The sequence below is a fragment of the Medicago truncatula genome, chromosome 3 (genome assembly GCF_003473485.1).
Source record: "Medicago truncatula cultivar Jemalong A17 chromosome 3, MtrunA17r5.0-ANR, whole genome shotgun sequence".
Lineage (NCBI taxonomy): Eukaryota > Viridiplantae > Streptophyta > Magnoliopsida > Fabales > Fabaceae > Medicago > Medicago truncatula.
In genome coordinates, this window is record NC_053044.1 from 9,864,170 (window position 1) to 9,890,535 (window position 26,366).

The following is a 26,366-nucleotide window of genomic DNA, read 5'->3' on the forward strand; positions in this document are numbered from 1 at the left end:
AATGATAGATTCATTATTTGATTTGTACACTTGAACGTATGTTAGTATTCCAATTGTTCTTCAATACTTTGTTATCATCAAAACCTTAGAAAACATGTATGAATCATTCTTGTTATAACAAAGTTATATACAAATTTAAAACAAAGTTATACTACCACTACCACCACCACCAACTACTACCACCACGACCACCACCACTACTACCACGACTACTACTACTATTATTACTACTACTACCAGTTGGTGACACATAAGATGATATTTTTCTACATAATGGATATACAAAGTTATACTACCACCACCACCACCACCACCACCACCACAACTACTACCAGTTGGTGACACATAAGCTGATATTATTCTATAAAATGGATATACAAATTTATACTATTACTACTACTACTACTACCACTACCACCACCACAACTACCATTCCACCACCACCACCACGACTACTACTACTACGACTATCACCACCACCAACAACAACTACCACCACCACCACCACCACTGCTGCTGCTACTACTACTACTACCAGTTGGTGACACATAAGATGATATTTTTCTACAGAATGGATATACAAAGTTATACTACTACTACGACCATTACCACTACCACCACCACCACTACCACCACCACCACCAACCACCACCACCACCACCACCATCACGACTACTATTACTACTACTACTACTACTACTATCACCACCACCACCGCCACTACCACCACCACTACTACCGACCACCACAACCACCACCACCACCACTATAATTATTATTTTTAGATCTTTAGTTTGTGACTTTAAACTTAAGGACAAGAGTAAAACAATGAATGAGATTAACCCATTAGTGATGAAAGTTGAAAAATAAAAATTGATATTTTTGCTTGTAACCATCTGAAATAGAAGAGCTTCACGTTGCCATTTCCTCACGAAGGTAAAGATCCTCTTGATCGAGGTCTGTTTGACGATGTATGGCATAGGCTGATACCGCTTAAGGTCTCTCTGTTTGCTTGGAGACTTCTACGTGATTGACTTCCCACAAAAGATAACTTGGTGCGACGATAAGTCCTTCAACTTGATGGCAATGTTTGCGTATGGGTTTACGGGTCTCTAGAGACTGTAAATCACTTGTTCTTTGGTTGTGACACATTATGCAGCGTGTGGTTTTTGGTTTTCCGGTGGCTCGGTATCTCTTGTGTCGTTCCATATGAGGCTCGGGAGCATCTTCTTCAGTTCAGCCATCTTGCGGGGTTACCGCGTTCTTCTCATTCTTTCCTCGGGATAATCTGACTAGCTTGTGTTTGGTTATCTGGAAGGAGCGGAACAACAGAGTTTTTAATCGCAAATTCTTGGATTCACAAAGTATTGCAAACAAGGTTAAAAGGCAAACTTACTTTTGGCTAAAATTTAATATGCAATCTTTTGTTTTCAGCGTCCATGATTGGTGGCGCCACCCTTTACCATGCATGAGTGTTTTGATGTAATGTTGTTATTATTACTGTTTTCTTCTTTGCAGTGTTCTATTTTTTGGCACCAATGACTTGACTTTGTAAGTGCTTTTGGTGTTTCTCTTTGCACGCCTTGTGCGAGATGAAACATCGTTGTTAATGTTATATTTCATTTTGACTTGTTCAAAAAAAGAAAATTCTAACAGTATATTTTATATGGCTCACCGATAAAGGACTTAATTGAATATTTATCCTAAAATCACCTCCTTTTACAATTTCACAAATATATTGGCTCGTCGAATATAGCACTGTTATTGATCAACAGTATATTGAATCTGAAGCTATCGTGCAAAGAACATTTTTTGATAGTTGTTTACTCCATGAACCGTTTTAATAGAACTTGAAAGGATACATTGTAAGTGTAAATAAATTTACACTTACATGTAACTAAAATCTAATTAAAATATACTATTACGCCACAAACTTTTAAGAAATTACTACAAGATTTTTTATTTTTATTAAACTTCAGTGTAAAATAAATAGTTGATCTTCAACTACGAACCAATTAAATGAGAGTCAGAATCAGACCACAATTGATGCTTAATCATATTATCATAACATAATTAAAAGCTAAGTCTCCTTCAAAGACTTAGAAGCAATTAAATGGAATGAAAAAGACGTATGAAGAAAAGAATATTGCATTGTATTTGCATATTATAATACGCCAAAACAAGCATCTTTCAGTCTTTGCAGGCGGGAAAACGAAAACGATAAAGCACCATGGTTTGGTTAATGAATCATGCTTGATAATATAATAATAAGAAATAGACAAAACATATAATTTATGTCACTAACAAGATTTTTTTTTGTTGGAATATGTCACTATCTAGTCTAGAATATAAATAAATGCTATTAATTTTGTGTACATTTTTTTCTTCTTAATTCTCAAGTTCTCAATAATCTATGTCACTAACGATATTTTTATGTTGAAATATGCCCGTATCTTTTCTTTTTTATCAAGTAGCTTAGTGATTAGAGCTCACACATTTAAATGTGAAAAAATGGAGTGTCCGACGTTCGAACCCCGTCCTCTGCATATAATATGCAATATGACACTATCTATAATCTATAACTTAAATAACTGCTGTTAATTTTATGTATTTTTTTCTTAATCCTCAAGTTCTTAAGAGAAAGGAGCTATGATAAAGGGACCAAAAATGTTGATGAAGACTTTTGACAGGAACTAAAAATGCTGATGGAAAATTTTATAGAGACTAAAAATGCTGTTGGAAAATTTTATAGGAACTAAAAACAAAATTATGAATATTTACAGGGACCATTTACTTAATAACCCGACATTTTAATGGTCAGTTATAATTTTGAATCCTAAATTTTTTGGACATCAAAATCGATATATGCAAAAATTAGACCTTTAAACACCTTAAAGACTTCAAAAATTATTGATTTATCGATATAATTAGAGGATTGATATTTGTACATATAATATTAGACAACTTTGGTGACAACCACTTTTCTCCTCTTGTGATTGGAAAAAAACAATGGAGAGAGAAAGAAGAAGAGAGAGAATAAAAAGACATGTGAGTATGAGATAGATGGTTGTTTCAAAAGTTGTCGAAAATTGATTGTACAAATATCATTTCTCGTATAATTAAGTTCAAAATTTTAAATTTGATTAAAATTTAGGTGCTTGAACATTTCTATTTAATGATTTTGGAAATATTTGATCCTTCAAATTTTGAGGCCTATGTCATAGCCTAGTTTGCACAAACTGCTCACCGGCTCTAGTTCGATTAATAATTTTTTTAGTTAGAATTTAAACTCGATTTTTTTTTTTTTGAGTAATACTCGAACTTTCTTATATAGTTAGTCTTCAACTGAGTTCATTAACCATATGAAGTGAAACACAACTCAGGATTTGGTTAAGTTATTAGAGTACTTTAAGTTTATGTCATTTTTATGGTTAAAAGGTAAACTACTCACTTCTTCTTTCAGTTATAACCACTTGTGGAGGAACCCTTTATTGGAATAGTTTTTCTTCTGGTTTTTCTTGGTTGTGCTTTATGGCAACAGACTTATAACTTTGTAATCTTTTTGGATGGTTCTTTTCAGCACATCTTGTGCAGGATGAGCCACTTTTGTTGAGTTATATTTCATTTTGGTTTTTAAAAAAAAAAAAAGTGAAACACATATTTTATTTTATTGATTGGGGTATCACAATATAACCCACTTTCTATGACTCTATCTGGGTGAGATTTGTTTGTGGGATCGTGGCAGAAAGAAGCATCTCGGATACATTGTAAGGAAAATGACCTCAAATTTTTTGGACCTTTTCATTTTAGTTTCCTCTAAGGGGTTCCATTCCATTGTGGGGCTACACCCCCTTTTATTGTTCTATTATTATCCTTAATGTCCTAATCCATTTATAGTGCTTCCAAATGACATAATTGTGTGTAGTATCTCACTGTCCAAAGAGTATTTAAAATCGACAAAAGACTTCAACGAAATTGTGACCGATGAATTAATTCCACCAATTAATTAATATTTTTTTTTTGACTAACTAATTTATGTAATTTATATTAGTTACAAAATTATCATCTGACCAAAATCCATAGACACTGGTCCAGATGTAAATATATCAATATTAGTACAAATGTTTGACCATATATAAATTACATCTATATAAAATTTGAACAAACACATGAGTTCATATTGCATATGAGTAAACTTAACTCAGTTGTCGGAACATTGCATTATCTAGACAGAGTTTGGAGTTAAGAAATTCGGGATAGTCCTTCATAATTGTAACCACTTATTTTTATTTTTATTTTAATTGTGACCACTTATTAGCTCATAATGCAAGGTGTGCATATGGACAATATATCTCTACATACGTCTATTGCTGTTTATTAATGTATATTCACCATACACTTGGCGTTTCAAAATTACATGGCCTATCATTTTGTAGAAACTGAGTCTACTAAAAGGTAGGCTTAATGGCACTTTTATCCTTCTAATTTATCATACACAATATATGGTGCAAAATAAGCTGTGAAGAGATTATTACCAGGTTCAAACCTCTACTAAATGATGAAACAAACTCTAACATCAATAAAAAGAGAAGAAAAATAGGCAGATCAGACAACAAGATTGGATCCTATCTAAACATCTCTTAAGAAACTCTTAGCCTATTTTTCTTTAATATCTCTCTGATAAACCAGAGTTTCAATTGACAGAACTGAATTAAGAAAATAATAATGGAAATGGATGTAAGGAAACCAAATACAAACTACAAGAGCCTAAGATCCTCTTTTGAGAGAAAACTATTCTCTCTACTGCCTACCACAAGTGTTCTAACAGAATGTTGATTGCCAAATCTCATGCTCACTATCTTTATTCTAAGAACAAAAGAAGAGTGATGACAGTAATAATAAGAAAATAACAGCAGCAATAACAAAAGCCAGAAACCATATATACTAATATAGTAAGAAAAGAAAGAAAAGCCGGGTTTGTTTTTCATTACCAAGTAGTGAGGAAAATCAAAATATTAGAAATAAAGACTGAGAATCAATAACCAATATCAAACATGAGTAGTATTCAGAATTGAAACAAAATAACAAGTCTTGTTGGAAAAATAAAACTTTTGCCAATTTCACCATATTGCCATGTTTCGTGCGTGAACCCAATGGTGTGTCCTCCCACGCCACGCCCCTGTATAAAGTGGCAAAAGTTTCTGTTAAGAACTAAATGAGAAGATCCAAATAGTGAGAATTACACACCAAATAATAAGTATATGATTTATGCACAATGAAGAAAACTTCAAAATAGATATAAGTGTATCCGATCAACTATACATTAAACCCCAAAAAGAGTTATTGTTAGACATATAAGTGTATCCGATCAACTAAGTTTCAAATTTACAGCACCATAATTATTCATAATACAAGTGGTCAACATCAAATCAAAATAACATAACATAACAAACCAAATTCAACCACTTTTCCCAGCATCTTTTCATTTGAATATGTAATTAAGAATTATGAGTTCAATGCTAAACATGTTGTCTGGATAAAAAAATGTTTGCTTGATTCATAGAAGGCTAGTAGTATTATGGACTCCAACACGGATTATAAAACTTCAATTTCTGATTTCTCAGTTAATCTAGCTGCATCACTTAGTCTAAGACATGAAAGTTGAAACATAACTTCTCTTAATACCTTTGGAACAACCACCTCTGACTCACGAACACAACTTGGCAATCCACTCTGGAGGTGGCCAGAACAACTTGAAATATTCAGGATAATCCGACAAAGGTGAAGCCTGACCTTGATCCAAGTGAAAAACACTCATTTTACATTTCCTGATATTAAGATCGTGGAAGCCATAAGATTTACTATAGATGACACAATTCCCATTGGCAAAACCCAACTCGGAAGCAGAAGCAGAAAACGAATATCCATTCCCCAAGAACAAAACCTTATCTCCTAAATTCGCCAACTTGACCCACCTTTTCTCTTTCTCATCAAGCCTAAACACATCAATCCATACAGGAACACGATAATTTTCATATCTATCCACCAGCAACAACTCAAACTCACTACTCTCGACCAAGAATTTACTTTTCCCACCAAACACCGGCTCAGCGATCAAATGAGTGGTTAAATCCGGTCCAATCATGAAAGTCCGACCAGTTTTGTCTACAACACAAGGCCGCCCTTTAAAAACACAAACATTTCCTCCATGGGAGTTTGACATGTTGGGGATGGTAGTCCAACTATCGTCCCCACAACGAAACATCATCATCCCCTGATTGATATCACAATGAGTGAACTCACCACAAGTGACGACAACAGGAGGTTGTTCCCCCCGACACACGGCAGCAACACAATGGATAAAGGAACTCTGATATCCTCCGATCAGGTGGTGTAAGTAGAAGTAGGACATGCAACCGAGAACTCGAAACGAGAGTTTGTTAAAGTCAAGCACATTATTGAAATCTGAAGATAAATTTTGTCCAGATGAGAAAGGATGCCAGAGTTGAGTTTTACCTTTGAAATCAGGACCGATTCTGATCAACCAAGGGTTGAGAGATGGTTGGTGTTGTGGTGGTTTGATGAGAAAGATGGTGTGTGTGATGAGGCGGCTGGTAATATATTTGCTTTTTATAATATTACGAATATTGAATGGGTCAAAGTTGGGTTCTGGGAATTGTGGAATGTTCAAGGGTGAAGAGTTTTTGTGTTTGTGGTTAGGGATTGAAGAAGAACGCCATGTTGAACATACAGAACGAAAGCGAAGGAGGCAAAGTACAGTGTCGAGTTTTTGTGAAATTAGTTGAAGAAGTTCTGAAGGAAGGTGAGACCAATCTGCCATGGATGCTAGGGTTTGTTTGGGCGTGCACAACTTCGCTAGGGTTTGTTTAGGAGATACATTTTGTTTTTTGGGACAAAGATACGTAAATTGTAAATGATCTACTTATGCAAAAAAAAAAAACCTCCTAATTGTTATTGAAAAGTACTTTTGAATCTATGTTTAGAATATTCATCTATCAAAACAATGGTTCTAGACATGGAATCAATGTTTTGATAATCACACAAAGTATCGGGACTTAAAGCTTTCAGATCGTTTAATAGATGGAGAAATCGTCGATTAAACGATACGATCGACTATTGGATTGCTTAATAGTTTGGGAAATCAACGATTGAACAATACAATTGATTTCACAAGATTATTTGGGCACGAATAGTCTTGTTAAGCGGTACGTGATAATATCGGTAAAACGCTAGAATCCATATATGTGATTATTAGGTTATGTTTGATGCTTAACGAAGGAACTCTAATTCCAACGTTTTTACGTCTTATTACTCTTCATTTTTATCTTCGCAATTTAGTTTCCATCGTTTTAAATAAATAACCAATCAAACTATAACTTAGAACGATATCGATTGTTGAATGGCTTAGAATATCGCATCAGTCATATGGAGACGATGACAAAAATACTTACTTTTGATACTACATCAGTCCATACAAAAGAATCCTATGCTGGAGTATTATGTATTTAATAATATGAAATACACTTACGCCCTATGTGAATCCGGATTTCATAATCTGGAATGCATATATTTGGTTATTTTATCGATTAAATGAACATCTTTAACGTAAATTAGAACATAACGAAAGTTTAAATAATATATATATTATTCAAAACATAATGCAACAACTTAATTCAACAACATACAACTAACACGTAATTAAAACAACATAAAACACGCGATTAATTAAAACATAGCACATTATCACAGATAATCTAAACTAACTTCTTCCTCTGGTCCCTCCAGTAGTGCCCTGATCTCCTTGTAGTTCCTGGGCCGGATCAAACTTTTTAGAATTTGTTCAACATACCTAACCAACGAAGCATCCAACTCGATCAGTCCTTTAGTATTGTGCTGACCAAAGACAGAGAACGTGGTTATCATGTCGTCATCGTTTGTGAGTTTCATCCGGTTGAGCCGAAGTGATCCGGCTGAGTCGGACAATGGACATCGATATTCAACACCGACCACCCTCCTCGTGTCTCTGTAGTTGAGTTGACGGTTGATTTGATCCAGCTGGTCCTTCAGCCCGGAGAGGGTGACATCGTTGCGAATCCTAAACAAATGGGGTGGTTCTCCACCGTTGTAGTAGACTTCCGCTAGCTTGGTGTTCGAATCAAAGTCAGGGAATTCTGGTGTAGTTTACTTGTAATGAAAATAGGGATCCCTATTTACAGATTTATCTGCGCGTTATGGACCACATAAATTGTCGGTGCATTGTGAATCACACAAAAGAATCCAATGCTGAAACTTTCCGGATTATAGAATATGAACCAACCCTCACCCTACAGAAATTGCCAAGTTTCCCATTGTTTCCACCCATTATCGTATTATTCTGGATTATATATTCTGGAAACCATGTACGATCCAGATTATATAATCCGAACTGCATCAGTTTCTTCTGCACCACATAGAAAACGTGTTTCAAACGTTTTGGACGGTCGTCAAGTCAAAAAACGTTTTACACGTTTTTTGACTGCATTAAGTGTAGATACACTCTATGCAACCACTCCCTCCCTATAAATACCCTCCAAACCCTCCACAATTTCTGACACCACCCTCTCCTCCTCTTCCTCAGTTTCAACCATAGTTTTCCATCGTTGGCCTTTCATAGAAAAATACCTCTTTGGAGTTTTCAGGGATTGTATGAACGGTTAATGGGGATGGAACCAGCTCCCTCCCCTTCCCTTGTCTTCCCTCCAACAGTGAAGCTACTGTTATGTTATATGGCTTCCCTGTTCTTGGGCTCTTAGGAGATTAGATTTAGTTTCAGGTTCTTATGTAATAAGCTTAAAAAACTTCAACATTATTGTAATTATTATTCATATATTGATAAAATGATTGAAACCAATGTTAATGTTACTAACTTCCGTAAGACTACTGCTATATACACTAGCAAGTATCGAATTCTATATTAAACTTTGCTTCTTCTACAAGGTTTCTGGAACAATGACCTGGATAAACTTTTCAACGAGGTGCTTAAAAGTTGAAATAATCTCAGTAATTGCTTAGTAGAACAAACAGTTTCCCCACAACAGAAATGAAAAATCATCTTATTGGCCATTCGACACATATTTTCTGTCAAATACCAACATCATTTCTTGTTTTCTTGAAAAACAAATGTATGTACAAGTTGTTCGTAATATATATGAAAAAGACCTCTTTTGGTCTTTTAAGTTGTGACGGTGTTTTGTCAAACAGTTTGACGGTATTTTTGTCAAACTTAAAGGACAGAGTATTTTGCCTAATATATAGCATTCCCCTGTATCAAACAATTACTTAACTATATCTATTTAGCCACCATGTAATAATACTCTTATAGAGTATGAATTTATTTCATAATAAACATCAATACAATCATACCGTCCAAATTTATAAAATCTGTAGCAGAAGAGATAAAATGAACAAGATAGACATAGTTCACTATTAAAACTGTGAATTCGTTCCATAATTTACTATGAGAAAGTAAATCATAAAACAACTAAGATATATATCACCACCAAAAGACCTATAAACATGTCCATCAAAATCATGAAGAGTGAATGTAAGAACCTGCACTCTCACATGAGTCAAGCCCATATCACTATCAATGGTTGAAACCATCCTAAAACTTTGCCATCTTTTTGGTCAAATACTATTAGATTTTAACAAGATGTGAAAATAAGAGGCAATATATGGTGCAAAATAAGCTGTGAAGAGATTATTCCCAGGTTCAAACCTCTACTAAATGATGAAAGGAACTCTAACATAAATAAAAAAGTTAAACGGACAATAAAAATAATGAAGAAAAATAGGCATAACAGACAACAAGATGGGATCCTATCTAAAGATCTCTTAAATATGACCTAGCTTTATGGAACTCTTAGCCTGTTTTTCTTTAATATCTCTCTGATAAAACATAGTTTCAATTGACAGAACTTAATTAAGAAAATAATGGAAATGGATGAAGATTTTATTGATTCTAGTGGAAATTGGTATAAGGAAACCAAGTACAAACAACCAGAGCCTAAGCTCCTCAGTTGAGAGAAAACTATTCTCTCTACTGCCTACCTGTTCTAACAGAATGGTGATTGTATGAACTTGCCAAACCTCATGCTCACTATCTTTATTGGAATATTCTAAGAACAAAAGAAAAAGAAAAGTGATGACAGTAATAATAAGAAAATAACAACAGCACTAACAAAAGTCAGAAACCATATATACTAATATAGTAAGAAAAGAAAGAAAAGCCGGGTTTGTTTTTCATTACCAAGTAGTGAAGAAAATCAAAATATTAGAAATAAAGACTGAGAATCAAAAACCAATTAGAAATTAGAACTATTTTCAATATATCAAACATGAGTAGTAGTATACTGAGAATTGAAACAAAATACAAGTCTTCTTGGAAATATAACAATTTTGCCAGTTTCACCGTCATGCTGTCAGGATATAATAATAAGAGATTAAATTTCCATATCGCCAAGTTTTGTGCGTAAACCCAATGGTGTGTCTCATATCATCTTTCTTTCCCTCGCCCCTGTATAAAGTGACAAAAGTTTCTGTTAAGAACTAAATGAGAATATCCAAATCTTAATAAATCATATATATCTAATAGTGAGAATTACACACCAAGTAATACGTATATGATTTATGCACAATGAAGAAAACTTCAAAATAGATGTAATAAAGGATGAACTATCAAAACCTAATCAAAGTAAACGACAAACAAAGAGGACAGATAAGTCATAGATAAGTTACTCAGAACTGCACTTTTCACAATGTCCTTTCTAATAAGGAAAACAAAAAACAAAAGTTTGCTATCATAGTTACATATATCATGCCCTCGAAAACAAACTATACAGAAACTAGCATTCCAAACATTGATATTATTAGACAATAGATGGGCTAATTATGTTCCAAAAAATATCTCTCTCAAATGGCATCATAAGGTTTGGTAAATAACAGTTTTAAGATACTCGGTAGAAAGATTGTAATGAAGAAAGAATCAAAGAACCATAGCTCTTATTATTCTTTTTGGGTCTACGAAGGTTTGCTGCCTCTAAACATCTACATATATAAGAACCTATACATTAAACCCCAAAAAGAGTTATTGTTAGACATATAAGTGTATCCGATCAACTAAGTTTCAAATTTACAGCACCATAATTATTCATAATACAAGTGGTCAACATCAAATCAAAATAACATAACATAACAAACCAAATTCAACCACTTTTTCCAGCATCTTTTCATCTGAATATGTAATTAAGAATTAGAAATTCATTGCTAAACATGTTGTCTGGAAAAGTAGCAATAAAAGAAGATAATCAAACTCATCAACAATGTTACATCTAGTTTAGAAACGTCAATTAAAATAACTAGCCATGGTGATGTACATTTGGTCTAGCTAGATCATGACTTTAAAGATCATTATTGCTCTCAATTCAAAAGATAGAAAGGAACATTTTTAGATGACACTGATACCATTTGGTCAGTTTCTTAAACTAAAGTGATTTGCTCTAACTGCAAAACAAGTTGAAATATGACAGGGAATGAATTCAACTGACATGCCAAATAATTAGGAGAAACACTTAAGATCAACTTCAACACATATAATGAAACAAATTTTTTTAAGCTGCCACTATAAAATGCTTCTTTTGCACCTTAGAAACTGCAACAACAATCAAATTAGATGAAAAATATAACAAATTAGATGACTAGTTTTTTTATACTAAACCATGCAATATTCAATCATCCAATTTCTTTCTATGTATCTTTATAGATGGATGTAGTATACCACAAATAAGCTTCATATTTACAAGTGATTCAAAAAGATATAATGACCTATGATGACAATTTGCAAGTGATTCAAAAACTGGTACAGTGATTAAATATCAGAGCGAAAGAAGTCAGATGACATAGATAAAATCAAGACATGTGATATAAATGAATTCCTAAGATATGTAAATAAGTTGCTAAAATCTAGTATTTTGGAAGTGCAAAACACAGTGCAAGGGCAAATAGTTTGAGTTAGTCTATCTCCCATGGTCCACCACAATGCAACTACATGGTCCTCCTTGAGCCTAGTATTTTGGTTATATTTATATAGAAATAAAATCACACTATTAACTGAAAGTTGGATAAAATGTTTGCTTGATTCATAGAAGGCTAGCATTATGGACTACAACACGGAGTATCAAACGACAATTTTTTTATCATTACTTAGTCTAAACCATGAAACATGACAAGTAGAGACAAAGTTTTAAAAGAGTCTTAATTCAGGTCTATTTTTAATCCATCTCTATTAGCATAATGCCACTGTAAAGAAATATTACAAGGGCATCAATAGTAAACCATACCTCTCTTAATACCTTACAAATGCAAATCAGTAACCCACGCTGGAGGTGGCCAGAACAACTTGAAATATTCGGGATAATCCGACAAAGGTGAAGCCTGACCTTGATCCAAGTGAAAAACACTCATTTTACATTTCCTGATATTAAGACCGTGGAAGCTATAAGACGTACTATAGATGACACAATTCCCATTGGCAAAACCCAACTCGGAAGCAGAAGCAGAAAACGAACATCCATTCCCCAAGAACAAAACCTTATCTCCTAAATTCGTCAGCTTGACCCACCTTTTCTCTTTCTCATCAAGCCTAAACACATCAATCCATACAGGAACACAATAATTTTCATATCTATCCACCAGCAACAACTCAAACTCACTACTCTCGACCAAGAATTTATTTTGCCCACCAAACACCGGCTCAGCGATCAAATGAGTGGTCAAATCCGGTCCAATCATGACAGTCCGACCAGCTTTGTCTACCACACAAGGCCATCCTTTAAAAACACAAGCATTTCCTCCATGAGAGGTTGGCATGTTGGGTATCATGGTCCAACTGTCGTCCCCACAACAAAACATCATCGGCTCCAGAGAGAAGTCAGATTTAAGTGTGACGATAACAGGACGATGTTCCCTGTGACACACGGCAGCAACATAAAAGCTAAAGAAACTTGCATCTCCTCCAATCAGGAGGTGCATGTAGGACATGCAACCGAGAATTCGAAGCGAGAGTTTGTTAAAGTCAAGTACATTATTGAAATCTGATGATAAAAGTTGGTTTGATGAGAAAGGATGCCAGAGTTGAGGTTTACCGTATACATCAGGACCGATTCTGATCAGCCAAGGGTTGAGAGATGGTTGTTGTTGTGGTGGTTTGATGAGAAAGAAGGTGTGTTTGATGAGGTGGCTGGTAGTATATTTGCTGTTTAGAATATTGAAGAATGGGTTGGATTGTGAGAACGGTGGAAGGTTTAAGGGTAAAGGGTTTTTGTGTTTGAGGTTAGGGATTGAAGAAGAACGCCATGTTGAACATACAGAACGAAAGTGAAGGAGACAAAGTTCATTATCAAGTTTTTGTGAAATTAGTTGAAGAAGTTCTGAAGGAAGGTGAGACCAATCTGCAGCCATGGATGGATGTTAGGGTTTGTTTGCATCTAACCATTTACACACGGCTCAAAGCAACAAGGATCAGCAATTCATTAATCTTCTGGCTCTGTTGGGAAGGCTATGTTTGGTAAAGACCGTGGATGAATGATATGCTAAATTATAACTTATCACAAATGATAATAGCTTAAACCGATGGCTGATAAGTTAGTTGAAATGTTTGGTAAAATTAAGTGTTTAACTAATTTATAAATGTAAAATGATATTGAAAAGGTATTCTTGATTCACGATTCAACGGTCGTCTTTCTTAAAAAAAAGATTAAACGGTTAAAATTTGAAAAATTAATAAGGTCTATGATGGATGGGGTTGGGAATAGGCTAGGCCGGCCTACAGAGGCCTACGGCCTGGTCTGTTTTGGCCTGGCATGGCCTGGACTGTTTAGTAGATAGGCCTAGGCTTAGGCTTTTTAGAAAGCCTGTTTAGTTAAATAGGCCAAGCTTAGGCTTCAAAAAAAGACTGTTAAGCCTAATAGGCCGGCCTATTAATACTTATTTATTAATTTTTTTTATATATTAAAATAATTGCATATATTAAAAATTTAAACATCTTTTTCTCTATCTATTAGTCCCTTAATAGGCTTTGTTGTTATAGGCTTTTATGTCGGCTTTAATCTAGTTGAAATTTACTTGTAGTGAAATAGGCTTTTAAGTAGGCTTTAAGACAAGTTTAACCTATTTAAGTAGGCCAAATGAACTATTTGATGGCCTTAATGTGAAGTAGGCTTGTAAGTAGGCTTTCAGGTCAGTCCAGGCTTTTAAATAGGCCAGGCCAGGCCTAGAAAAACGACCTATGATAGGCCATAGGCCAGGCTCAGGCTTGTGATTTATTTCGCAGGCCAGGCTCAGGCCTATCAAAGCCTGGCCTGGCCTGGCCTATTCCCAACCCTAATGATGGACCTCCTACAATGTTGGTCCACCTTACATATTTGAGGTTAATCTTAATAACCAGGAATTTATTTATTTGGCCAATAGAGGGACCAAAACATGAGTTTTATTAATTATGAAACTAAAATTAAAATTGAAAATTAATCAGAGGACTAAATGACCTATTAAACCTTATAAACGTGACCAGTTTAATATGTTTTAATACTTTATAAATAAAAAAAATTAAAAAATATGGACATATCTTTTATTATCAGCCCTTAAATCTGAACTTTAATTAAACGTAACATAGTTTTTTTTTTTAAATGTAGATATTATTTTAAAGGTAAAAATGAATTTTAGTTAAAGTGATAAGGGTAAAAATGAGACAAAGGATGATAAGTTAAAAGTTATAAGCTCAAATGCAAACACTACTTGAAATAGCATTTAAAAAATAAGTTATAAGCTTATGAAATAAGCTATAAGCTCGTTGTAAAAAGATCGTTATCAAACAAAGTTTTTTTTACCAGACCAAATAATAAGCTATGCGGTATCCACCATAAACTATAAACTATTTCTTTGACCAACTGAGCTAAACTTATCGGTTACCGGGATGAAATGTGTTAACTAATTATGAAATGTGTTATAGGTGTTGGTGCCGACTTATACAAGAGAACTTTCAATTTCAATCTTTGTAGTTCGATTTAGTTGACAACGTTCAACAGCCACCTCCACACTTGGTCGATAACACAAGTAAATGATCTTGTCCTCAACATCAAATTTATATTTTCATCAATCCAACAAGAAAATTGCACTACATAAACAATTTCCTCAAAATAGACATAAAAAATAATCTTATTGGGCATTTACGACGTGTTTTCCTTCAAACACCAACATCATTTCTTATTTTCTTGAAAAAAGAATGCATGTATTCCTACATTTCATATTCAAGTCTTTCTGCATTTCCTCGTCAAACAGTTACTCGATCTCAAATTATATCCATATAACCACAATGTACGAATAGTTACCTTTTCTCATAATAAACTCATTCCATAATACAAGTTAAAATTAATAAAATCTGTAGCTGAAGAGATAAGACCAGCAAGATAAAACCATGAACAGTAAAAGAACCTGCACTCTCATATCAGTCCAGCTTTACAAGCAACAATAGTTGAAAACATCCTTAAACTTTGCCACTCTTGTAAAATATTTTTAGATTTTGACAAAGATATAAATAAGAGGCAATATGTGGTGGAAAATAAGATGTGAGGAGATTATTACCATATATTATCCCATATTCATTCACACAGTTTTAAGTCATTTGATAGAATTGAAGAACTTGTAATATCACAAGCCAAGATCAACCTTAAGTAAACTTAATTGATACATAAGTGTAACTGATGAACTGAGTTTGAACTTCACAGCACCATAACAATGCAGGTGGTCAACAACAAAATAACATAACAAAGATCAACCTTAGGTAAACTAAGTTGAGATATATGTTCAACTAACCAATTAAGTTTCAACTTTACAACATCGTAATAATGCAAGAGGTCAACATCAAATCAAAATAACATAGCATAACAAACCCTGAATAACCAACAACTTTCTTACATAAGAGAGTTTAAAAATCTATAAGAACGCTTATCCAGCAATCCAAATGCAACCTCATTTTCCAGCATCTTTTGATATGAATATGCAATTAGGAGTTTGTTGGTAAACATATAGTCTGCAAAAGTAACAATGAAAGAAGATAATCAAACCCAACAACATTGTTACATCTAGTTTAGAAAGTTCATAATAATAAGTAATAACAACAACAACAACAACAACACCAACTTGTCATGGTTATGTACTACAGATATTCATATATTTATACATTTTATCACATAAGCTACCCCTAAAAACAAAATTCATCAAATACATTCAGATTTCTGAAAAAACTAGCTGCAGTTATAAAAAAATGAATCGAGTTCCTGAAAAATCAGAAGTGTAGATACTTATAGTCAATGTAACATCTCAAATTCTTCTAAGTAATAGTCAAAAGGTTTATCCAATCTAACAACATAAACTAAGCACAATAATGCACTATCAATCACTATCAAATTGGAAACTTTTCAATAGAAGATAACATACTCTGTAAGAGTTCAGATTTTGAGGATCCACTCCGGTGGCAAGAACAAGTTGAGATATTTTGACCCGCGTGAAAGCCGATCTTGATCTAAGTGAAAAACACGCTTCCCTCGTACCATATTGTTATTATGGAGGACAGATTCGTCAATGAAGATTGCACAATTTCCTTTTTGAATACATAGATCTGAAGCAGAAGCAGAAAACGAACATCCACGCCCAATGAAAAAAACCCTATCCCCGAAATTCCTCAACTTCACCCACTTCTTCTCCTTCTCATCAAAATCCATCAACCTCACCCACTTCTTCTTCTTCTCATCAAGCTCAAAAAAATCAATACTAAAATAATTAGATGACTCCTCAATACCTAATAACAACAACCTACCCTCACTCTCCACTAGCATTTTATTCCACCCAGGACTATCATGACCCAAAGGTTGAGCTGCTAGCTCGACACTTGAGTCCGGCCCAATTGTAACAGTCTGGCCGGACTGGTGGACCGCATACAACTGCCCTTTAAAGACGCAGGTGTCTCCGTAGAGAGATGACATTTTGGGGATCGGTTTCCAATGTTCATCGCGGTCACGGAAAAGCAGCGGCCGATAGGAACAATAACCCAATGAGCCGAGTATGAGAGGGTCCTTCCCATGGCACGTGACAGCAAGGACCGTTTTAGGAAGCATGTAGATACCATGTCGATTTCGGGATGTGAAGTTGACTTTGTCGAGGATGAAATCGGTTCCTAAGTGAAGAACGGAGAGTTTGTTGAAGTCAAACACACGAGGATGAGCAAGTGTTTCTTCTTGTTGTGGTCGGGGATATTTGATGAGTGGGTGAAAGAGTTTGGTTTTGCCATGTGAGTTTTGAGTAAATCTAATCAACCAAGGACGACGAGGAATTAGGGTTTGTTTTTCCTCTAGTTGTGATGGTGGTGGTTTGACGAGGAAGATACTGCGTTTGGAAAGGTAGCAGAATAGAGAGTCGGTGTTGTTGATGGAATCAATGATCTCGTTGTCGTTGTATTTGATGGAATTATCTTCACATTTGAGGAGTGGGAATTTGAAGGGTAAGATGTTATGGTGATTTGGGATGGAGGAAGAACGCCAATTGGAACAAATGGATCGAAATCGAATGAGATCGATTTCGGTGTCAATTCGTTGCGATATCAGAGTGAGTAGATCCTTTGGGAGTTGAGACCAGTCTGCCTCCGCCATAGACGATGATGCTCCTAATAATAATAATATAACAATGATTAGCTCAAATTAAAAAGTGTACGTTGGTTTATATGAAATAATGCAAACAAAAAAACATAAAAAATGAATAATGCAGAGACAAAAATGAAAATCGCAACAATTTCGGAAGCTAACGATGAGGTGCATACATCATCATCTTCATGATGCAATTGCAACAAACAAATTTTTTTTTTTTTTTTCCAAAAATAACAGAATGGTCTTTCAAACAACGGAATCGTAGAGCATTGTTTGGAGTTTGAGAATAAAAAAAAAAAAAAAAAAACGATTAATCAACGAAATGGTAAAGTGTGATATGAAGATAACAGAGAAGCTAGAAAGGAAGGAATGTCGGTGCCGCTGCTTGGTTGAAAAAGCGACGTCACTAGAATAGTGACATTGTACAATAATCAATTATCATAAACAAGCTATTTTTAACAGCTTATACTATTAATGAAACAAAACAAACAAAGGCTACAAATTATTTTGATGCATAAGCATAATGCATTCATATTTCAATTGAATCAATTTCTCAATAGTCAATCCCTATTCTGAAACCCTAAAAAAATTCCCAATTCTCAATTCTAAAACCCTAAAACAAACAATTGTAGAATGAATGAGAATTCAGAAAGTAGAGAATCAATGAACTTGCCTAGGTTTGAAGAAGAAGAAGTGGAAGAGAGACGAAGATGATGCTGCCTGAGACTGAGACTGAGACTGGAAGAGAAGATAGACTCATTTAAGAAAAACAAAATTAGGCCGTGAGTTTAACTAAAACAATGCATAATATATATAAGATCTGAGTTTGAACCTCAGACATAAATAAAATAAAATAAAACAAATTTGATTTTTCCCTGTATATAGTTGGGAAATGTTAATTAGTGCCCGGGGCATTGTTAAGGATTTTAAATGGTAATTTTTATTTTTATTTTTTTTAAGGAAAATGATAACTTTTATAAAAATTTGTGTAATAAAATGCATTGAAAATTGAAAACTTTAACATTTTTAATGAATAATTATTTAATCTAGAATGCTTATAGAGTATCCCGACACTCGTCAACATGACCTTAAAATAAAAGTAGATATATAAAGAGTTAAAATTTTATAAATATGACAAATGAGTAATTTCAAAGAGTTTCTTTATAATATTTATTTTCTAGTATTATTTTTTTCTTTTTAAGTTGTATTCTTTTTCTTCACCACTGACTTAGCTTACTTATCTCATAAAAAGGGCTAAAGGTTCTTTAATTTAATTAATTTTAATAAGTTGGTCTTAAGTTTTTTCCGTATTAATTTAATTTATTTAACAGTAATAATTTAAAGGATTTCAAATCTTAAAAATTTAAGTTATTAGACGTCTAAAAGTTACAATTAAAAAATTTAAAAGGCCAAGTGTTACAAAAAAATACTTAAAAGATCATCTTGTTACAATTAAAGAACTTTTTTTGACATAACAATTAGAGAACTTAAAGACCTAAATGATACAAAAAATACTTAAAGGACCAACTTATTATAATTAAATAACTTAAAGAATCTCCGATGTAATTTAGCCTAAAAAAAATAAAAACTATCATTTATGTTAAAGAAATTAAAAAACTATTGAACTCAAGTGGTAAATAAACTTCACAAAAAGGAATTCTTTAAAAAAATATAAAGCAGATAGCAGAATGGAAAAATAACCTCAAAAACATATAGTCCTTACAATAAATATCACGTTTCACTTGTCAATCTCACACTTTATGCCCTAGTTTGAGTTTAACTTCTAGTTTCAGTTAATTAACTAATTCCTATGTTAGAGAAAAAAAAATACTTTTATATGAAAAAGTTAAATGAAGGCACATGCAAATTTCACTTATACAAGAATGTATTCTTTAGGAAATCTCTGCCCAAATATAAGATCATTTCAATACGAACTAGTTGCAAGATAACTTACTTAGTTACAAAGGCAACTTTTGACGATCCACTCCGGAGGTGGCCAGAACAAGGTAAAATATTCAGGACAATCAGACAGAGGTGAAAGCCGACCTTGATCCATGTGAAAAACACAGTTTCCACACCACATCTTTCTAAAATACAGGAAGTCGCCACCATAAGTAAAGACAACACAATTTCCTCTAGGAACACACAAATCCGAAGCAGAAGCAGAAAACGAACATTCATTCCCCAAGAACAAAACACTATCCCCTAAAGTTGTTAACTTCACCCACTTCTTCTCCATCTCATCAAGCTTAAACACATCAACCCTTATAGCATCAGGACCCGGGAACTCGAAACAAAAACACTCATAAATGTCCACTAGCAACAACTCTCCCTCTCTCTCGACTAAGAATTTTTTGTCCCCGCCACCAACCAAAGGTTCAATAACTAAGTGGACATTCGAGTTGTCCGGCCCAACCATAACTGTCTGACCATTTTTGTCGACAACATAAAGTCGCCCTTTGAAAAGGCAGATGTCTCCAAATTTAATTGACATGTCGGGGATCACCTTCCAATTCTCATTGCTAAATTTCAACAGTGCTGGTTGGGGGGAAAAGGTGAACTTGCCAAGAACAATAGGGTTTTTTCCATGGAGCGTGAGAATAGCGATCTTTTCAGGAGTATATATGAAGTCAAAAGGAGAGTTTAGGGAAGTTGTCGTCTACAGTGAACATGCATCCCAAATGGAGGAGGGAGAATTTGTTGAGGTCGAGCACGTGTGGGAAATGAAAAGGGTCACATGAGTCAGTCACAGACAGTGGATGATGCAGTTGGGTATTTCCAAATGAGTTTTGGATAATTCTTATCAACCAAGGGCGTAGGGTTTGTTCTTGTTGTTGCTGTTTTGGTTTGATGAGGAAGATAATGTTTTTGAAGAGGTAACAAAATGAAGTATTGTCTTTGTTGTTGATGGAATCAATGTCAATGCTATATGTGTTTGAGAATTTGAGGAGTGGGAACTTAAAGGGTAAAATGTTATGATGATTGGGGATGGAAGAAGAGTGCCAATTGGAACAAACAGATCGAAAGCGAATGAGATCAAGTTCATTGTCGAGGCGTTGCGATATAAGATTGAGAAGATCCTTTGGGAGTTCAGACCAATCTGCATCTGCCATGGATGGAGCTAGGTTGCTGATTTGTGTGGGATTGAGCTTTTGGTTCTTCTTATATAGCGAGCGGCTCCTTCTTTGGAAATTTACGTGATTTGTTTCACGTGAAAGCAAGGTGGCAGATTTTGACCAATATATGAATGCTGCGTATCTACATATTTTGCAAACTGTATTTATGACGTATTACTACTGGGACTAAGAATCAATTAATATTCCAAATTACTTAACAAGGAAGTATCTAGTAAAATCTGCATTAAAAAAAGTAAATAATATGAGAAAATCAATAATTATTTCTTAAATTTCCAACTTTAAAATAGTCAATAATGTCATTATTAAAACTGATGATACAAACTTGACCAAAAATTAAAAAAAACCACTGATACAATCTTTATCTAATTATGAAAGTTTTTTTTATAAGAAACTAAATTAGATCACCCTAATTGACACCAGGGAGAATCGAACCTAAGACCTTTAGGAGGAGCACACTCCAAAGTCTCCAGCCTCTAATTATTAAAGTTAATAACCAGCAAAAACCCAATTATGCTTCATCCTAATCATTGGACACCTTAGCATATTTTATCCTTTTGTCTTTTGTAACAAAAAACCATATTTATCGGAGAGAAAAAATAATTGTCAAAAGATTGAAATAAATTTATAACAAAAAAATAACTTTTATATAGATGTAACTAAGAAACTAAATTAATTAAAAAAAAGCCATGAGCCATGAGGTGATGACCACCTAAGTCGCTTAATACACTTTGAGAGAATAACCTAAACCAATTGAAACTAAAGAGGAGGTATAGAATAGGAAATCCAACTCAATGAGAAACAAGTGTAGCCAAACCTTTGAATTTTTTAAAACTTCCATAAAATGGCATTGCCAAATTTGACCAATCTTTTGAGGTAATGATAAATGTTGCAGGATGTGGGATTGAGATTGAATTGATGTAAACAGGAAGGAAATTTTTAAGGGAGGACATATTAATGGTAGAAGGTGACAATTTTATTTCCAGGAAAATCTCAACAGTATGCTATAATGGCAGAGCAGCCACTTGCCGCTACATCTACAGAACTTCCACGCGCCACGTTTTCCAACTACAGTAATCTGGTGCTATTGCTGCCACTATAATGGAAGATTATGGCTGTTGAGTATTGTCACAAAGCCCATCTTTACCCCGTTCCTCCCCACAAATGACTATGATGGCTTTTGCTTCAATTAAAATGTGAAAATGTGGTTTGATGAGGTAGAAATTATGTTTGGAGACCAATGTTGTTGTTGATCATTCAATGTCAAATGGTGAAATGTGAAAATAATTAGCTAAGATCAATTTCATTGTTGATTCGTTGCGAGATCATATGCAGAAGGTCAATTTTTCAAGAGAACTTAATTCTATTGGAACAATTCTTGGTTAGATATTATTTTCCTTCTGACGACATAACTCTGAATTATCAGGTCTCGTACCCCTGAAAATCAAAGGGTTAAAACAAAAAAAAATAAAAAATTATTATTTTTTCTTTATGTATTAATCAAAACCATTAACATTTTTTTTTTAGATTGACAAAATTAGTAGTCATCTAAGAACTCATACATATAAGTATGAAAAAGTTGGGGTATGAAACTTGATCACGGCGTTCAATCTAACAATGAACAATAAAGATTCTAGTAGAGTACACAAAGAGAAGTTTTCAATCTTCTTTATATATATCAAACATTGCTTCTAATTAAGCATCCCTTATCTAGTCAATCACTCTTAGCCTGTTGTAAACCAACCCCTTGCAGGAAATGTTCTGCATCCAAAGCTGCAAGCACCCTACACAAATTGGTATGAAACATTATTACGACCAAGATGCTAAAGGTCAATATGCTTCCAAACAAATTTAAATTGAATTCGTTTAAATGTCACATAAGAAACTCTGGGCGCAACTAAATGAACTGATCGAACTATGAACTGACAAGGCATTCAATTTAAATTAATTGGTATCTAAGCATGTATTATGCAAAACATAAAACCAGGGTAATCATGATATATACTCTACTCAATAATATATAGGATTGTTATAAATGCAACAGCTGCGAGGTTAATGTTTGTTTTGTTTGCTACAGAAACTTAACATTCTGTTGTTGTATTTTATGGTTTATTAAAAATCTTTGGACCATTGTCATTCTACGAATGTTTGGGGGAAAATAACCATTATATGGAAGACCAGTCGAATTGTCCTCACACTTGCAAGAAATGCTCCTTTTGAGTTTCAAATGTTAGAACTCAATACCTTATTTAATTCAAAACCAATGGAAAAATCAAATCAAGACTTGGGTGGTGTGGATCGACATTGATTGTTACACCTTATCATACAAATCACCCCCTCAAAAATAAAATGCATGAAACATATTTAGAAGTGCAGATACTTATTTAGAAAACATATGTGCTACAAAAGCCATATTCGATGCAACAACATTCAATATTTCTCTTTCTAATAACATAAACCAAGCACACAAGAAAGCAATATCACAATCACATTAGAAATTTCTCAATGCAAGATAACAACATTCAATTTGTTACATTCTTTATTCAAAGTCCTCTTATTATCTATAACTGATGAGGGATAAAATACTTGCACAAGTTGAAAAAGTTAAAATATCTACTGCTATGTACAAGTAAAAATATCTCATTGGCAGAAACATGATTCAAACATTGTTTAATTATGTTTATGTTGTCAAGATTAGCAAAAAGTAGAGATATCCCCTAAAAAATTAGAGACATGCATGTGTATTCGAGTTTAAGTAAATCTGGCTTAGCTAACTTACTCTTGTTAGACCAAAAGAAAAATATATCAGATTATGACTAAGTGTATCTCTAATGGATAATAAGTTCATAACAAATAAGTTTAGTCATAGCCAATAACATTTCAAAGAAAATATATTGCAAGTTATAGTCAAAAAGTTAATCCAAACCAAACATAAACATTATCAATCGCTATCACATTAGAAACTTTTCAATATAAGACAAGAACATACTTTGTCACGAATTCAGATATTGTGGATCCACTTCGGTGGCAAGAACAAGTTAAGATATTTAGCCCCACACGAAAGTTGATTTTGATCCAAGTGAAAAACACGTTTATTGTCAATCCAGAGGACGGTTTCGTCAATAAAGACGACACAATTTCCTTTCGGAATACATAGATCTGAAGCAGAAGCAGAAAACGAACATCCACGCCCAATGAAAAAAATCCTATCCCCAAAATGCCTCAACTTCACCCACTTCTTCTCCTTCTCATCAAAATCCATCAACCTCACCCACTTCTTCTCCTTCTCATCAAGTTTAAAAAAATCAATACTGAAGGAATAAAACATCTCATTAATTGCCAATAACAACAACCTACCCTCACTCTCCACTAGCATTTTATTCAACCCAGGAATACCAGGATCCAAAGGTTGAGCTGCTAACTCGACGCTCGAGTCTGGTCCAACCGTAACTGTCTCGCCGGACTGGTTGACAGCGTAAATCCTCCCTTTAAACAAGCAGATGTCTCCATATTCATATGACCTTTTGGAGATCAGCTTCCACTGCTCGTCGAGGCCACGGAAAATGATCCGACGGTTGAAACGATGACTTAATCTTCCGAGTAAAAGAGGGTTTTTCCCATGGCACATGACCGCAAGGACCGTATTAGGGGGCTTGTCTTCGTCGATTATGAAATCAGTTCATAAATAAAGGATAGAGAGTTTGTTGAAGTCAAGCACGTGAGGAGGAATTGGGGTTTGTTCTTGTCCTCGTCGATATGATGAGATGAATGGGTCGAAGAATTTAGTTTTTCCATGTGAGTTTTGTGTAACTCTAATCAACCAAGGACGACGATGAATTGGGGTTTTTCCATGTTGTGGTGGCCTGACAAGGACGAGAGTGCGTTTGGAGAGGTAATAGAATGTTGAGTTGGTATTGTTGAGGGAATCAATGATTTCTTTTTCTGAGAGATGGTAGTTTCTGGAATCATGTACGAGTGGGAATAGGATGGGTGAAGTTTGACGATGGTGATTTGGAATGGAGGAAGAGCGCCAATTGGAACAAATTGATCGAAAACGAATGAGATCGATTTCGTTGTCAATGAATTGTGATATCAAACTCACAAGCTCCATTGGGAGTGCAGACCAATCTGCCGTAGATGATGTTGATGTGCCCCGCTGGTTCACTTTTCTTTCCTTCTTCTTTTTCATTCCTCTTTCGTTAAAAGGTTAAGAAGAAGTAAAGGAACCAAACCCTAAGTGACAAAAAAAACTGCACTGTTGAAGAATAGGGTTAACTTCTCTGTGATATCAGAAATTCATATTTATATTGGAAGATCTTTCAGGATATAGGGTTTGGAATTTGGATATATATGAGTAAAAAATATAGGTAGCTTTATTATATTAGACTTTGCTCGGGTTAGACATCTAATCAAGGATATATTTTTTTCGAAGAATAATTAATGATGGCTAATCCTTCAAGAAAAAAATAATTTTTTTTTTAGGGAAGAAAAAAATAAAATTAATGATGGCTAAAATTGTGTATACATGATATCCGGAAATAAAGTTCACCACGGACCGACGCGGAACGGATATCATAACGGGTACACACAAATAGAATTAAATATATAATTCATATTTTAGTATCTCTAAACTAATAGATGCATCAACAGATGAAATTAATTTGAGTTATTAACATTATTAACACGTATAAAATAAAATAAACATGTTTTATGTTTCCAAACTCGTAAAAATACGTCATCGTTATTAAATTGATAAAATAATACAATTGTCGTATTAGTTAAGTAAAAATCTTCTCATCGTGAAATCAAATATAATTGGATTTCCTAATTTTTTTTTTTTTGGTGTTAGATGAAGTGGTAATCCACTGAAAATAAACTCACACACAACTGTGAGGTCCCGGGTTCGAACCCGGATCACGACGTCCGACCTTGCAATTTCGGCATTTGCCAGTTGAACTGTGAAGTGGTAATTATTTATTTTTGTTTGATTAGTAATTTGTTGTCAGTATAATATTTATGTATTATTATCCATACTTCTATGCTGTATATAAAAAAATAACCCCTTTCATTTCTTTTGGGCTTACTTTCTCACTTTTCAAAAACACTCTCAATTTCGAATACAAATAACACGTAACAAATATATAAGAATAAATTTAGATATTAAAAAAAATGTAACAAACACGATAGGGATATATATATTTTTCTTTTTTTCTTTATCATTTAAAAAGTGTAACAAACTAGATGAATATATTTATACTTACTTTTTCATCTTTCCAATTATACCCTTAAACAACTTTTTCTATATAAAATTGTTGTTGGTGTCATTAAAAATTTAGATTATATTTTTTTTTTGTTATATTTGTATTATTGTTGGTGTCGTTGAAATATATAATCATGGTTAGTTTGATTTTTTATAACTTGAAAGCAACAAACATTTATATTATTTTTTTAAGTTTTAATCAAAATCAAAATTTCATAA

General features: G+C 33.9%; 4 protein-coding genes and 1 pseudogene across 5 annotated transcripts; all 5 read right to left on the reverse strand.

Annotated features, from left to right (window-relative positions):
* Positions 1 to 4,919: 4,919 nt before the first annotated feature.
* Positions 4,920 to 6,929, reverse strand: LOC11431056 (F-box protein SKIP23). The gene is made up of 2 exons (XM_003599113.3): positions 5,686 to 6,929; positions 4,920 to 5,179 (listed from the first exon to the last, which is right to left on the reverse strand). Exon 1 carries the CDS (start codon positions 6,839 to 6,841, stop codon positions 5,708 to 5,710), a length of 1,134 nt encoding a protein of 377 aa, XP_003599161.1. The 5' UTR covers positions 6,842 to 6,929; the 3' UTR covers positions 4,920 to 5,179; positions 5,686 to 5,707.
* A 3,404-nt stretch (positions 6,930 to 10,333) lies between these two features.
* On the reverse strand, positions 10,334 to 13,640 carry LOC11446773 (F-box protein SKIP23). 2 transcript variants are annotated; one of them, XM_024778201.2, is made up of 2 exons: positions 12,411 to 13,640; positions 10,334 to 10,576 (listed from the first exon to the last, which is right to left on the reverse strand). In XM_024778201.2, the coding sequence occupies exon 1, from the start codon at positions 13,516 to 13,518 to the stop codon at positions 12,412 to 12,414; it is 1,107 nt and encodes a 368-aa protein (XP_024633969.1). In that variant the 5' UTR covers positions 13,519 to 13,640; the 3' UTR covers positions 10,334 to 10,576; position 12,411. The 2 variants fall into 2 exon arrangements, with proteins under 2 accessions (XP_024633969.1, XP_003599163.2); XM_003599115.4 differs by having other exon boundaries at positions 12,399 to 13,639.
* Positions 13,641 to 15,760: 2,120 nt separating this feature from the next.
* On the reverse strand, positions 15,761 to 18,523 carry LOC112420458 (F-box protein SKIP23). Its single transcript, XM_039832343.1, has 3 exons — positions 18,427 to 18,523; positions 16,552 to 17,773; positions 15,761 to 16,144 (listed from the first exon to the last, which is right to left on the reverse strand). Exon 2 carries the CDS (start codon positions 17,757 to 17,759, stop codon positions 16,563 to 16,565), a length of 1,197 nt encoding a protein of 398 aa, XP_039688277.1. The 5' UTR covers positions 17,760 to 17,773; positions 18,427 to 18,523; the 3' UTR covers positions 15,761 to 16,144; positions 16,552 to 16,562.
* Positions 18,524 to 19,707: 1,184 nt separating this feature from the next.
* On the reverse strand, positions 19,708 to 20,866 carry LOC11438255 (F-box protein At2g17036). Its single transcript, XM_024778674.1, has 2 exons — positions 20,771 to 20,866; positions 19,708 to 20,412 (listed from the first exon to the last, which is right to left on the reverse strand). The coding sequence occupies exons 1-2, from the start codon at positions 20,864 to 20,866 to the stop codon at positions 19,708 to 19,710; spliced, it is 801 nt and encodes a 266-aa protein (XP_024634442.1).
* A 3,020-nt stretch (positions 20,867 to 23,886) lies between these two features.
* LOC112420064 (F-box protein SKIP23-like) lies at positions 23,887 to 25,092 on the reverse strand (annotated as a pseudogene).
* Between the last annotated feature and the right edge of the window lie 1,274 nt (positions 25,093 to 26,366).

Excerpts from the sequence above, each read along its gene's own strand:
- LOC11431056 (XM_003599113.3), bottom strand. The coding sequence starts at position 6,841 with ATGGCAGATTGGTCTCACCTTCCTTCAGAACTTCTTCAACTAATTTCA.
- LOC11446773 (XM_024778201.2), bottom strand. The coding sequence starts at position 13,518 with ATGGCTGCAGATTGGTCTCACCTTCCTTCAGAACTTCTTCAACTAATT.
- LOC112420458 (XM_039832343.1), bottom strand. The coding sequence starts at position 17,759 with ATGGCGGAGGCAGACTGGTCTCAACTCCCAAAGGATCTACTCACTCTG.
- LOC11438255 (XM_024778674.1), bottom strand. The coding sequence starts at position 20,866 with ATGGCAGATGCAGATTGGTCTGAACTCCCAAAGGATCTTCTCAATCTT. Across the intron at positions 20,413-20,770 it reads ATCTCATTCGCTTTCGATCT|ACGACAACTTCCCTAAACTC; the intron begins GTTTGTTCCAAT and ends TGTTCACTGTAG.